The sequence below is a fragment of the Neolamprologus multifasciatus genome, chromosome 11, assembly GCF_963576455.1.
Source record: "Neolamprologus multifasciatus chromosome 11, fNeoMul1.2, whole genome shotgun sequence".
NCBI lineage: Eukaryota > Metazoa > Chordata > Actinopteri > Cichliformes > Cichlidae > Neolamprologus > Neolamprologus multifasciatus.
The window spans coordinates 31758708-31774688 of NC_140449.1; the positions used below are offsets into that span (position 1 = coordinate 31758708).

The 15981-nt window shown below is 36.4% G+C and overlaps 1 protein-coding gene across 1 annotated transcript; it reads right to left on the reverse strand.

The window, feature by feature from the left end:
• Positions 1–4118: 4118 nt before the first annotated feature.
• On the reverse strand, positions 4119–10985 carry LOC146509021 (macrophage mannose receptor 1-like). Its single transcript, XM_085176931.1, has 7 exons — positions 9842–10985; positions 9504–9552; positions 8540–8896; positions 7861–8202; positions 7336–7427; positions 6266–6356; positions 4119–6177 (listed from the first exon to the last, which is right to left on the reverse strand). The coding sequence occupies exons 1-7, from the start codon at positions 9863–9865 to the stop codon at positions 6158–6160; spliced, it is 975 nt and encodes a 324-aa protein (XP_085033057.1). The 5' UTR covers positions 9866–10985; the 3' UTR covers positions 4119–6157.
• Positions 10986–15981: the final 4996 nt, after the last annotated feature.

Here is a 15981-nt window from a genome sequence, read left to right on the forward strand (position 1 = left end):
TCTGTTCTTTTTGCACTCGACAAGTGTTGTGCACTGTTAATATACATGAGACAGGCACTACTAGACATCAGCAACTCACACAATCATCTGGATTCTACTATTTTCTTACCACCTGAGCTTTCAGCTTCACCACTGGAGCTTTCAGCCATCGTTCTCCCCGGCAGCCACCGCAAACGCCACCACTCCCAGAAAGGCCACAAAGCACCGAGTCCAAGTGAGCCACCCTACCCCAGGAGAGTGCTTCGGAGACGGCGACGCAAACGAGGCAAGGCTAAAAGCTCGGGCTAGCCGACCACCGCTACCCAGCCTCTTATTGGCCAACGTGCGATCCCTGGAAAACAAACTCGACAAAATACGAGCCAGGATCACAACACAGAAGGAGATAAGAGAATGCTGCGCTCTTATTTTCACCAAGACCTGGTTCTCAGATAAAGTCCTGGAATGCGCCGTCCAGCTGCAGACTCTGTACACATAGGAGACCAGACCACAGGAGTTCTCAGCTGTATTTTGGGCCATTGTTTACATCCTGCCGCGAATTGACTCCGCAGCAGCGCTCGGAAAACTCCATGAAGTCATCAGTGGATTAGAGACATTTAGATGCTGCTTTTATTGTTGCTGGTGACTTCAATAAGTGCAATTTGCGGACTGTGCTCCCAAAATATCACCAACACATGGCCATTCATACCTGTGACAAGAACACCTTGGATCACGTTTACAGCAACATACACGGTTCATACAGGGCGGCACCACATCCCCACTTTGGACAGGTCTGTTCATGTACCCGGCTTACAGACAGAAGCTGAAACAATCAAACCCTGTCATCAAACCTGTTAAACTCTGGACCCCAGAGACTGAGCCCATCCTACAGGACTATTTTGCTCGAACAGACTGGGATGTGTTTCAAACTGCTCTGTCAACATACAGGACTATGCTGAGTATGTGACTGAGCACAAAGCCGCGAAGTATCAGAATCAGAATCAGAAGACTTTATTTATCCCCAAGGGGCAATTAACAAACAACATTGAACATTGAAGATAATAATAAATGCACAGAATATACAGTATATACAGTTTTAAAATTACACAGTTTTAAAATTAAAGTGACTAAAGGTGAATAAATAACTGCAAGTGAATAAAAGTGAATAAAGTGTCAGTAGTGTAAGAAGAGGGTAAACGAATTCTGTCGCGGAGACCTACCTCAGCAAAATATGCTTCATCATATTTTCTAGGCTTTGGCTTAGAATGAAGTTGGTTTGGAAACATATTTGGCGATACTTTATCTTCTGCTTTGCGTTTGTCTGAACCTCTGCTTTCACCCTTACCTAACTTGGCATTTGTATATGGACAGCAAAGGAAGAATTTCATTGCACAGAGAAATGCTATTTCTTCTGTACACATGACAATAAACAGTTTGAATCTTGAATCAAATATGATAACCTGTCAGGATCCTGGGTCTCCTCACCCAGCGTTCTTGTTTTTTAAATGTTTGTTTGATTGGTTGAGTTTTTTTTCTGTGTGTGTTTGCATTCAAAGCTCCTTTAAGGTATCATTCAAATCAAAAGGTTTGCACAAGGCCAGCTCAGATGTAAGGAAAGTACATGCAAATTAGTTTCTACCTAAAATCATCATATATCAAATTCTTGAACAGATTTCTGTTGCTTAAAAGAATTTAGATGTTGTGCATTTACTGTAATATAAAGATTAAACCTGGAGTTTCCTTGTAAAAAAATATGTGCTTACATTGAGTTTTCCTCATTGTTAAAACATGGTAGGCATTAAATTGTTTGTGATTCAGGTCATTACGCAGGTAAATTGTATTGAACCTGAGCACTGAAAAAACATTCTGGTAAGTTGCAAGCTTGTCCTGATTTGCATTCAAACCTGCATTAATGATTCATTCAAATGTTTGGACCACAAAATATCAGTGGTTGAATGTAGCAATAAGAAGAATCTTAGTAAACGTCCTCATGCAGCCCTGTGATTTGTGTCTTGATCAAAATTCAAATTATTTTGCAGCATAAATAAATTTTATTTATTTATATTTGTATCAGGATTTTGATTCTACTCAGTTTAAGATTATTGCATTTTTGTTGCAGTTTTTCTTTTTTTTTTTTAATCACAGAAACAAACTTTCAGGTGACCACAACTTAAAGTTTAACCTCAAGCACAGATATTGCTTTAACAATCCAGAGGAATGAGGAGACTTGTTATAGAAGCTAACTGATGATGCACAGGTGTATCCTCACCTGGTGGGTGTGTAAATGATTCGCTGCAGGAACGTACAGACCATAACAGAAGGACTCTACAAACAACTCGGATTTTTTACAGTTCTTAAAGATTAATCAACTGCATGATCAAACTTTCCACCTTTGACACACTGTGATAAAAAGTTAAGTTATCTCGTTACATATATTGAAAGTCTGTCTCATGTCAGTGGCTGTATCCCAATTCAGGGTCTGCAGCCTTAAAGGCCGCATTTTAAGGCCGATTACGTCGACGCGACGAAGGCTGTCCCAATTCGAAGGCTGCTTGAAATGCGGCCCTCAAATGCGTCCTTCATTTCCCTGAATTTTAAGGATGTGGCGGTGTAGACTTCGTGGCCCAACATATCCCAGAATGCATAGCGCGTGGCGGTGGGTGTGGATAATTTTGCCGAAAAAAACGGCGGATGAGGGGCTGCCGAAGAGTAAACTTTAAGTAAGTACTGAATATTATGTCACTTATTTATGTGCAAATGTTTAATAACGAAGAACATTAAAACATTCCTGCTGGCCACATGTCTGCAAAGTTATGTGACATTAGTGACGTTTGTACTAACTTGGTGTTAAAGCCTTTACTTTAAAATATACGCCGTTCAATAGCTGAGCTTAATCTTACAGAGAATGATCAAAGCTCATGTAGAAACAAACAAATGAACAAAAGATTTTCTCCTTCATTTCTGTCAAACAAAGCTGTATGAAACGTTTCCAGCTGTTAGTATCATGGTTGCTAGGCAACCTGGGCAGCGCAACGGAGGCTAGACCGTCCCATTTCACAAGCCTCGCACTTCCGGCCTTAGCCCTTGAGGACCGTTGAGGCTGCGTACTTTAAGGCTGCAGACCCTGAATTGGGATGCAGACCCTGAATTGGGATGCAGACCCTGAATTGGGATACAGCCAGTGTCTCTAGTTTTGCTTCCCTCGTCTCGTTAGGTCTAATTTCTCCCAGCTGTGTTTCCCTCCTGTGTCTCATTACCTCATTTTCCCTCAGTGTATTCATAAGCCCTGTGTTTCTCTCTGTCAGTATCATGTCATACTCTCACCAAACTGTGTGTTCTGTCTGCTTTGACAGTCTAGTTTGTATTTCTCCGTTTAGCTAGTTTATCTCCATGTCCAGCAATAAGGCTGCTTTTTTATTTCACCTTCTGCCTCTGCATTTGAGTCTGTATTTAGGTCCTTCTTTCCTGTCTCCTGCACACAGCCATGATAAATGCATTAATGCATCAATAAAAAAAAAAATCAATCTTTAAATATACCTAAACACTTACAAATTACTCCCCAACTCCATCTCTTCCTTTCTCAAATCCGGAACCTTTAAATGCTGATCTGACCCCTGGGAACACATTTGCCCAAACACCCTGTAGAGGACACTTGAAGTGAGTGCTTCACCCATGCGTGTCATGTTGGATTTAAACTCCTACACACAATATCTTCACAGGTAGATTTAAACTTTTTGCTAAATTTTGTATATTTCTCACTGAGCATCACAAGTTTGGAACTTTAATTACATCCAGATGTTGAAGGCATGTTGAATTATAAAGTGCCTAATGATTAATATTTCTTGCACCAGGGCACTTACCCCCAAAATATGGCAGCTTTAGAGTACAGTTGATATTAATAGTTAATAAACTAACTTATAATAAATAATAATAAATTTAAATGCACCAAAGCATGGTTAGGGGCAGTGGTGCAATATAATTGTGAATTTAGTCAGTTACTTTGCTAAAGTACAGGTTGTTTGCACCTGTATATGTATGCACATTTATATTTCTATCATGCTGCTTTCTATGTCCATTCAACTGTATTTTCAATGAAAATATTGTACTTTGTGTTCAAGCGTATTTATTTGTAGTTTCTTAAAAGTCAAAATTTGGCATGTCTGCCTTTACTCTTCAAAACAGCCTGAACTCTCTTTACCAGCTTTCTTTAGTTTTCTTTAAGTAGTCTTTAGGAATAGTTCTCCAGGCTTCTTGAAGGACATTCAAAGTTTTTCTTTGAATGTTGGATGTCTTTAGTTCTTTTCTCCACCCCACACTGCTTTAATAATGTTGAGGTCCAGGCTCTTGGGAGGCTAGTAATGGTGATTGTTTTCTATCCAGATATTCTTTTGGCATTGTGTTTTGGATCTTTGTCATTCTGAAAAATGAAGTTGCTGCCAGTCTGGTGCTTTATAGAGGTTTTCCTCTTGTGGATCAAAATATGACTGTACTTTTTTGTGGTGACCTACATGAAAGATATAAGAATATTGTTGAGCAAGACATGCTCATTCTCTCCTCAAGCCCTCTTGCAAAATATCACAACAAGGTCAGCATGAGGTTAGATTAGATAAGTATAGTTTCAGGTGATTTGATTATTATTTTGTGATTAATATCAGTTCGTACTGCTTTTGCTCTGCTCCTGTTAAAGTTCTTTATTAAAATATCCTGCAATAAAGTTTCTAGTTTTCTAAGTGTGAGTAAAACATTTTGGATCATAAATGAATGTTTTAGTTTATGTAACTCACATCCATCCATCCATTGAATTAACTGCTTATCCAGTTCGGGGCTGGAAAAAGTACACAGTCGTTTGTACCTGGTGCTGATATAATATATAAGTTTAACCTGTAAACATTTACTTTTACCAAAATAAATTTAATCAGTGGCAAACCTTCACTTGTAGCATTTTCATCAAACATTTCACTTCAATTTGCATGTATTGAAGTACCCCCAATTTAAAATAGGTAAATAAAAGGTAAATAACAAAACAAAATTCAATGATTTGCAGTGCAATAAACTCATATTTTATTCACAACAGAGCATAGAAACACATCAAATGTTTAAACCGAGACACGTCACTCTTTCATGAAAAATGATGACATATCTCAAAAAAGTTAACATATGGCATGTTTGCTATTGTGTAGCATGCCACCTTCTTTTAACAACAGTCCAAAGAACCAGTCGATCCAGCAACTTTTTGCCATCATACACAACCAGTTCTGACTGGGGAGTTGTATAGCCAGAAAGTGTTTATAGATGCTTAACAATGCACTTTAGATTAAGTGTATAAATAACTACACTGGATATGTGAATGTAATATATAAAAAACAAATACATCAGTGAAAGGTGGGGCTAATATTTTTGATTATTTCAATCCATAATGCCACAGAGGAATCAGCGCTATCAGGTCATTTTGAATTTTTAATAGGATTTTACAGTAAGGAAGATTTAAGATGAATAATCATCTTAGTGTGTAACGAATCAATTTTAACTCATACCTGATAACCTATTTATGTTTTCATGAGGATAAGTAACAAGATTGTTAACTATGGAAAAAATAATGACATCAATATTCAGTATGACTGGAGAATTTAAATGGAGCACTGCGGGGAGAGTGGAGCTGGAAATTGACAGATGTACTGGTGCTGCATCTACAGTGATCTGGACTCTGTTGCTATGAGGAGAGAATAATGTGAAAACAAAGCTGTCAGTTTACCTGATGATCTAAATTTCTACCCTCACAACTGTATGGAACCATACATGCTGAAAGGTTGGGACTGATAACCAAGTCTCAGTAATCCACTAATCAGGCGTGTCACATTTCTCTAAAAGGGCACTTTGTGAACAACTGACATACACCAACAGCTTTAACAAAACAGCATTATTTGATGCCTTGGGGGAATGAAAATTGATCCCTGATGTATTACTCCAAAGTCACACATGTGGTGTCAAACATACTAACTTTAAATGCAAAACTAAAATGGTAAAGAGTTAAATGTTTACAATTCAGACTTAATGCACACAAATCATGCAGTTTTATACCTGGACTAATATAATTAACTAATAACAACTTGAAGAGTGAACAATTTAAAGTAATCCCTCTTTGAATGAACAGTGTTGTAGCACAGTCTTCTGGGACTTGATCTCACACATTCAAACAAGCATCTGAAATGAGACAAACCCATTTAAATATTCAGAGAAATTCTTGTGCGTGTGTGTGTGTGTGTGTGCGCGTGTGTGTGTGTGTTTATACCATCAGTTTTCTTCGTGCTCTTCTGCACAGGCCGTTTCGTCCATTTCAGTTTGAAGTCAGTCACACCCTGCTTAGCGAGTGCTGCTTGCAGCTAAATAAGAGGAAAGAAGATAAATTGTGTTACTTTTTATTTCGTAGCTTTTTTGGAGGGGGCACTTTTACGCCTGTCATATTTGTGTTTGACACTCACATTGTTTTCTTATCAGTACCCTTACTATAATTCATGCCACCTCTAAAATACATGATTTCAGGAGTGGAGAAATTCCCCATATAATGCTATTTTTTTATCAGTCATTAACAGTAAGAAAGGATCCAAGCTGAATCTTGGTGTTTCAGCTTGGATCCTTTCTTACTGTTGAAACATGTTTCAATTATACAGCTTTCTGAAGGGTGATGGTAGCTGTCCTATTTTACATGGAAGCAAACAGAGGTGAGAACATTTTTCACATTTTCTTTAAAACTAAAATTCATTATGACACATAAATACAAAGGATTTGGGGTTTTTTTTTGTAGTTTGACAAATGAAAAAGATGATGGATGAAACACAAACACTGAATTTTTAAAAATGGAAACGAATGAGAAGTACATTTTGAAAGACCTCTATTTTTTCTCTTTTGAATAGTTGTTACTGATCATTAATAGGACAAAACTATTTCTTATCAAATTACTTGATTAAGCGATGACCTAATCGATAGATTACTCGATTACTAAAATACTTTTACAGTGTAAATCACAGTGAGATTGATGCTTTAGTTATCTAGTGGTATTAAATACAATGGAATTGAATTAAATTTCCCGTAATCCATCTTTTCAACAAACCAGGATAAACATAGATGAAACATTTTGTGTGTGTGTGTGTGTGTGTGTGTGTGTGTGTGTGTGTGTGCCGAAAAGAAAACAAGAAAAACACAGATAAAGGTGGACACAACACTGTTGTGTCTCCATTCTCTCAGTCAAAGTTAATTTGATTGAATTATTTGCGCAAAGTACAAAAATGAATGTAACAAAATCTAATGATCAAGCAGGACTAACGTGTTTTGTTGTTTATGGCACACACACACACGGTATACCTGCTCCATCAGCGCAGCCTGGTTATCTGGAGTTTCCAGGTCAACATCAGTTTGGATATTCATGCTCACCACTGTCTTCTTTGTTTTTTGAACTACAGAAAAACAAATAATTTCAGAATAAATCTGATCAAATTTGACAAATACTTAGTTTAGAGGAAGTTATTAACACTATTTTAGCATATTATTAGATGTTCTTAGATTAAAATAGAATGTCTTCAGCATATACCAAAAAAAAAAATTTCCAGAACAAAAACAAATTCAGTGCACTCCTTTGACCTGAATGAACCTCATAGCTTTTAATATTGGAATTTCTTTTCGTATAAATTTGTCAATTTTTTGTTAGTCTTTGTACTAAATTTAGATAAAGTGATTAAAAATTATTTGAAATATGAAGCTTAAGATTTCAAGAATTAAACGAAACAAAGAAGTGTATTATTTTCGTTATGTCTTGCTTTAAATATTTTCTGGTCGTACCATCTGTGGTAACTGACTTGAATATTAAAACTAGGGAAATGTCATTCATACCTTCATAGCAGTAGAAAGGATGTTGCTCACTACACGGTTCAGTGGTCCAGGTTCCATTTCCCACCAGTACAGCAGCACAATTATTCTCATTGTTAGGTTGTCCTGTTTTCCAGTTCACGAATGTGCTGATTTGTTTGGTTTCTGACCAAACCCAGACTGGAGAAAAACTAAGGCCAATCCACAGTAGTTCATATGGGTCAAGATCATTATTTGGAAATACACGGCTGACTTTATCAAATGTTTCCACATCAGGGATTTGTGCCAGAGTTGAATTTTTGTTTTCACAGCTGATTTTGGCGTCATTCCAAGTCACATATGTCTTATTAACAATGTAATCACTGCCTGTTAAAGAAACAGAAGTTATAGATTCCATTAGTAACATTATACATCTATTAATGATTAAATTTATGTTTTGAAAAATAGCCTGTGCAGAACAAACCTGTGGTTTAAATACACTACATAAATCATATGTCAGTACTGCATATATACTTTACTTCATTATTATTTTAATGAATATCCATCAGGTTTGAGTTTCACCATGAGCTTTTTTCCAGTCTCTAACTAGAGTATAAAAAAAGTTGTATTTTTATGTTTTGAGCCTCTTTCTGAAAAATAAGTACCAAGGTCAATTTAATAGTGGAGTGAAATCTTACAACAAATAATCTTGATTGATACCTACCATTAAAACAAATGAAAAAAAACTTGTATTCACATATTTCACTATGCCACCCATGGTAATATGTGAGCCCACAGTACCCAGTGTCAGAAGCCGGTGGTTCTTCATAGTACCACATGAAATATGTGGCTTGTGTTCCATCCAGCCAGAACCACCCTAAAAGGCCCACGAGTCCTATCCAGGCTTTGCCTGTGTATCCCCCAGCTGAGGTGTTCATCAGTGCAGTGTTGTTCTCTGGGTTAGTAATTTGGGCAAGTCCAGTGTACTCCATGATGCAGTAAGCGTTGGCCTCATCCCAGGTCTTATTCTCACTGATAAAGTAATAGATGTTTGGAAAGGAAGCAGTGGAGACACAGAAACCTGAAGAATAAAATAGATTTTTATTTGACGTTTTACGAAGAAATACTGTTTATATTTGTTCAGAATGTTTGTATACTTGGTACTGCAGAAAATGTTACTTTCTACAGTAAATAATTTCCTCAGTAGATCCTATAATAGGAGAAATATGTCAGTGATGGTTCAACTTGTGGTGTAGATAGAAGACACTTTTTAAATTGTACTTATGTTAGTGAATCTGAACATTTCTAAGTTGATACGCGCTCCTGCAGTATATGGAGTCAGCATTCTATCAAACCATGATTTCTCAAATTAGAAAACACAATTAGCTTTTCATTGAGAAAGGGTGAAAAGAAAACTTTTATGTCCCTGTGTTGTATTATTATTTATTTATTTTTACATTTAGTTAATTCCTTACTTTTTATTCATTTAATTATAGTCATAATGTTGGAGCAACAGCGATCTTCAAATATCATTTCATAAAACTCTATGCAATATTTGGTCAGTTATTACCTCTCTTATAAAAACAATCAAGGTAGAAACAGTTTCTATTTGGAAAAGAACAGTGAATTATAATTATAATTACATGCTGAACAAGAATTTAACAAACAGCACACTCCTGAAATATTACCTGAAAGCATGAGAAGGACTACAAACACATCCATGTTCACTTTGATTAACTGTGGAGAAAAGAAGTTCAGCAGAATTTATAAATTGAAAGCTATAATAAATATACAACATTCACTGTTAGAATGAATGTTTTGTGTCTTGTTTTCTTGAACGTTTAACCTGACACTAACTAACTAGCTTTAAATATATAATATAGAAATCTCCTCTATATTTTCAGGTATATTTTTGCATTTAGTTAAGGGCCTCGTGTTAATGTATATACCTTAATATAAAACTCTATTACTACAGCAAATTCAAAAAGAAAGTTGTATATATGTAGATAGATAGATAAAAACTTACCAGACTTCTTGAGTTACCAAACATGAACAGCTGCTCGTCACTGTGTGTTCCTTTCTCTCTGAGGTTGCTGTTATAATATAATGCAAATAAGTGGAAAATTTAAATTTCACTTGTGACACACCCTTGATGACACTGTGAGGCTTTCTCGTGACCCTCCCATATAAACTGTGCTCTCTTTAGAGATTTACAACTTCCATGATTTCTTATGAAAGAATTCTCTTTTTCACATTGGTTATAGTTGATTAACATAAGTATTCACAGCAAGATGTGACGCCGACATAAGTCACATTTTTGTTTGAACTGAGTTTTACCAAAGTAAATTACATCAGTGGTAAAACACATTGTATCTATTTAATAACAGGTGAAATTTTTATTGAAATTGAGCACTGAAAAAACTTTTAGGAATGTTGCAAGCTTGTGCGGATGTGCATGCAAACCTCCACTGATTCATTCAAATGTTCAGACCACATAATGTAAAAATCTATTACAAAATCCATTTTACATTACCAAATACAATAGCTGAAATGTATGAAAAGTCTTCAGAAGCATCACCTGATGTGTGAGGAATTTTGGAGGAAATTAAATTAAATTGGTTTGTAAATAGAGTTTGCATCATTATTTTTTCTTCATTAGGATTTTAAATTGAATAAACTTCAACAATTGTTGCTATTATTTGTTTGTTTGTTTTTTTAAATTATTTGGGGGTCACAACCGAGTTTTTTAGTTAACGTAAGTAGCATCCGTCCATTGTTTACACATACACGTAAAACTAAGAACTAACAACTAAGAATTTGTAGTTATTATAATAATAACTATGATTATGAACATGTAAATATTACATACGCTCATAGCTGCTAAACATTAGTATTGTTATTGAGTGACAGTTTTATTTCCCTTAAATAAATAAAAGAATAATATTTTTGTAAACATACACGGCAGACCCAGTGGCATTTTGATGCTTTTTATTAAAGCTTTGACGGTTGCTGTCCACAATACTCACAGAGCTGCAGCTCTCCCGCTGCCCGCTCAACATTACCACAACAACCACAACCACAGGACCCAGTACAATATTCAATTCGGCGGGGCGTGATTGCGGCTGCCGTGCAGGTGCGTCCGCCTCCTCTGCACGGCACCGCAGGCCACGCCCCGCAGGCCACGCCCCGCCACAATTTTTTTTTTTATCATATTTGTCATAAAAGAGGCTGACAAGAATAAAAATAAGACTACTGTGATAGGACCATGATTGCACTTAATTTTTTACTTAATTGTAGGTCATGAAAATTATGCATATATTTAACAAAATTATTTTCTCAATTATCATGAAAGTACAAACTGGAAACTCCAGAATTTTGTTCTATTTGGATAGCACAATCTACTAATATTGTTTTTAAGTACAATTTTAGTAGAATTTTTCATATTTGAGCAGAGCAGCATGAAAGTTGAATGACGTTTTTTTCATTTTTGGGATTATTAATTTCATGCTGTAAAGTATTTTGTGCTTTATTTAGCAATTTTGTAAAATTTAACTATATATCATCTAAAAAAATTTTTTTTTATCAATTTAAACTGTTAAACTATTGAACATTTTTAATGTAATGGTCCCAAAACAGCTCTTGATTTATTTTGATGGCAAGAAAGATCAGGGATAATTTTAGGCGCTTACATTTAGTTTGTGAAATATTAATTTTCAAACATGGTTTGTGTGGAAACAATGGCTTTAAAGTGGGCTGAAAGACCATTTTTCAAAAGAATGTATGCTAAAGTGTTTTATATGTAAAGCCAAAATTTCACAGCACACAGTATAAATGTTGACGTTTTGATCATGAAAGGCTTCCTTTTCCTAATCACTTAATTTCAATAAAAAACATCATGACATCCAGAAATTGTGTGGAAAAGACTTTCATAAGCACTCGGGACAGGAGCTTGTGACTGCAGTTAGAGAAGGCTCTTCAATAATGCAATGGAGGATGTTGCTGTCGTGGGTCTGCTGCACTGAAACGACAACATCATGACAAAAAGCCACAAAAAGCTTATGTAGATACTTTGCCATATGTGTATATATCATGTTGTTGCGTGTGGGTTATAAAAGAAAACAGATGAAACCACAGATCTTTTAATTAAGGTTGTAATAAAGGAACATAGTACCCTGTCAGTATGAGATAAGCAGTTCATCGGTTGATGCACGTTTTTCCTTCCTGCTGGAGTAATGATCCAAGTCAATTCTAAATTTGTAAGACTGAACGTGTTAATCAAGGGCGTAGATTTGGTTTTGGCATTGGTGGGGACGGATGATTCAGCCACTGAACCCTGCCCTGTTTCTTTTTTTCCCCCTTTTTGTCTTTGCTTCTTGATTTAAAAAAAGGAGAAATATACTTGCCTACATATGCTATTCTACATGCTTTTAAACCATTTAAAATTACAATTCATAGCTTTACATGTGAAATATATAATGTTAAATTACTATTAAACAAATGACTGACTAAGTATTTTAGACTTTAGTTTACTTCAGCCGTATTCCTTATAAATCAGGTGTCATAGAATAATAAAAATAGCTTCAAATACAGTCACGACAATAAAAGAATATGACTTTAACAACTTAACAACATTACTTCAGTTATAGTACACCAACATCTCTTACACATTAGCACTAAGGGAACACTGAATGACCTGGTGGGTTTTGTCCATAAAACTACTCATCTAAGATTACCACAAAGTAAAAGATCTCTCGGCAAAATTATGCAACATTTTAGGCACACTATACAAACATTGCTGATGAGTCACTCATCAGTAATGTTTGCAGGGTGAGTGTTTTTTTTGTTTTTTTTTAAATGTGCAAACTGCACTACAAGGTGGAATATTTGCAAAATCCTGACTACCTCATGATATATTGTTTCAGAAATTAACCCTATGAATATGTCAGTGCCATTAGGATGAAATTATTGTGTCACCAACATTTTAACGTTAGACATATAATTTTAACAGCTTCTGTAAACTAATATCCTGGCTTGCTTGAGGCTGCCGTTTTCTCTGACAGTTTCATTCAAAATTAGAAACGCTACACTGGGAGACTGAGAGAACTAATAGCGCTGCCTGCTGTGCAGTTAGTTTCCAAAACACGTTATTCATGATTACATACAATTTTAGACTGATGTGGGCCAAAGCCTAGCATAGCCTGTAACGTTATTGTGACGGACACATTTTATGAGTGAACTTGACTTTAAGTGACTTACAGGTTTCTTTGAAACACTTTCTTATATCCAGGTTCTTCCTTTTTGCTGCCTCCTGTCCTCCTGGCAGCGCAGGATTGCCGCTGCTAAAACTAAACAGGGCTCCCTGAAAGGCACAGCCAATCACATTGGCCATATTTGTCACATGAGGTAGGACTCCAGTAGAGGACGTAATTTAACTCCTTCTGCACCGCTGGGTGAATGAGACGTTGACAGATCGTTTTTCTTTTCCTTCTATCAGTTTTGTTTTTCTTTACTCGAAGAGATCAAATTATTGGCGGTGACAATTCAATAATCGCTGGATATTGGTGGGGACATGTCCCTTCCGTCCATGCCAAATCTACGCCCTTGGTGTTAATGAATCCCAGGTTTTCTACAGACAGTTTAAGGATAGATTTGGGGGAATGTTTTAGGCCGGTTATGAGTGTATGCCAACCTCTCCACACTAAACTAAAGAACTGAACTAACTGTGACCTCTGAAAACAGACTGAAGCTCAGTAATATTTCACAGTAATATTTCTGTGTTTGATCTGAATTAATTTGTCAAAGGTATTTATGTGATTTTTTTTAAAATATTGCTTCCATATATTAAACATAATGAACTTTTCAGTCAACTAGTACTCTGCAATACAAGTAGAAATGTACAATTATCCCCACAGTACTGATTATGCTTCGTCTATTAAATGATAGTAGATACTATGATGATTTGGAGATGTCCTCAAATGTCATATAAAGGAAAATTCTGCAGTGTTGTGGTCTTATTGGTCAGTTATCGTGTCCCTTGAAAGTTCAAGGTGGGAAAGAGCACTGAATTATTACTTGATGAACTAGGATTTAACAAATACCTCACAGCAGGAAAAGTTATGAATGACCACAGAAAATCTTAGACTTGCAAAAGTGTGATGGAAATTTTTACTTTTGAATAAATGCATATCAATGAATGAGCCCGAGGACATAACATCATTAATAAAATGAGTAAAAATTAGTGTGGAGCTTGTTTGTTTTTTCTTAACTTGTTTTTTAATTGTTTGTTTGCTTGGTTGAGCTTTTTTCTGTGTGTGTGTTTGCATTCAAAGCTCCCTTGAGGTATCATTCAAATCCAAAGGGTTGCACAATGCCAGCTCAGACGTAAGAAAAAAGAAAGCTACAACATTCAAATTAGCTTCTACATAAAATCGCCATATATCTAAGCTCTCTTAAGCATATTTCTGTCTCAATAATTTAGATGTTGTGCAATTACTGTACTATATAGATTAAAGCTGGAGTTTCCTTGTAAAACTTGTGCGCTTACATTGAGTTTTCCTCATTGCTAAAACATGGTAGATATTTCATTGTTTGTGATCCAGGTCATTACACAGGTACCTGAGCACTGAGAAAACATTCAAGTAACTCGAAAGCTTCAAATCTCCATTAATGATTCATTCAAATGTTTGGACCACGAAATGTCAGTGGTTGAATGTAACAATAAGAAAATCCTGGTAGTTTAGGATAATCAGCTGCACGATCAAACTGCCTGCCCCTGACACACTGCGTGATTAATAAGTTATCTCGTTACATATATTAAATTATTGTAAATGTCTTCACAAATACCTCATAATAAACAACATATTGATACAATAAAGCAATTTAATCTTTAAATTATACCTAAAAACCCACTCAGTTATTTTGCTAAAGTACAGGTTGATTGCGCCTCATGTAGATTTCTGTCATGCTACTTTCTACTTCTATTCAACTGTATTTTGAATTAAAGTATCGTACTTTGTGTTCAAGGTTATTTATTTTTCAAACTTTAAGTTTCAGATTTGAAACTACTCAAGCTTAAAAATCCAAATTTGGCAGCCTGAACTCTCTTTGCCAGTTTTCTTGAATTTTCTTTAAGTAGTCTTCAGGAATAGTTCCCCAGGCTTCTTGAAGGACATTCAAAGTTTTTCTTTGAATGTTGGATGTCTTTTCTCCATTAAGATGACCCCACACTGCTTTAATAATGTTGAGGTCCAGGCTCTTGGGAGGCTAGTAATGGTGATCCATGGTGATTGTTTTCTATCCAGGTATTCTTTCAGCATTGTGTTTTGGATCATTGTCATGCTGAAAAATGAAGTTGCTGCCAGTCTGGTGCTTTCTAGTTGTTTTTGTTTGGTAGATGAAAATCTGACTGTACTTTTCTGCATTCATTAGAAGCCACAGGCTGAAATGAAGCCCAGGCCATGACAGAGCCTCCACTGTCTTTCCCTTCTTTAAGAATGGATTCTTGGGTGCCAGTTTATCTCACTAGGTTGATCAGGCAATCACATGCCGCAATGCTAAATGTACCAGCCTGGATTTGAGTCTGACCCAAGGCCCTTCACTGTGTGTTATCCAACAAAATCATGAAAAACTGCCTCTTAAAACATGGGTTCTTGACAGCCACACTTCATTCACTTCACACTTTCACAGACTCCATTTTTGATGGTAAATGGCCTGCATTTGTATAGCGCTTTACTCAGTCCCTAAGGACCCCAAAGCGCTTTACACTACATTCAGTCATTCCCCCATTCACACACTGGTGATGGCAGCTACATTGTAGCCACAGCTGCCCTGGGGCGCACTGACAGAGGCGAGGCTGCCGGACACTGGCGCCACCACCATCGAACTGCAAAACTATAAACCACCACCAGTAGGCAAACATGGGGTCTTGCCTAAGGATATTTGGCATGCAGCCAGGAGGCAGCCAGGAATCGAACCACCGACCTTCTGGCTGACCTGCTCTGCCACCTGAGCTACAGCCACCGCATGATGAGGATTCACTGGACTGTAGATCAATTAAAGAGCCGGATGCATCTCTAAGGTCCTTTGTTGTCTTGAAGTTGTGGTTTGCCCCCTTGTGGCTCTAATGTGAAGTTTAAGTTATCTGAGTCAATTACAATGTTACTTTTT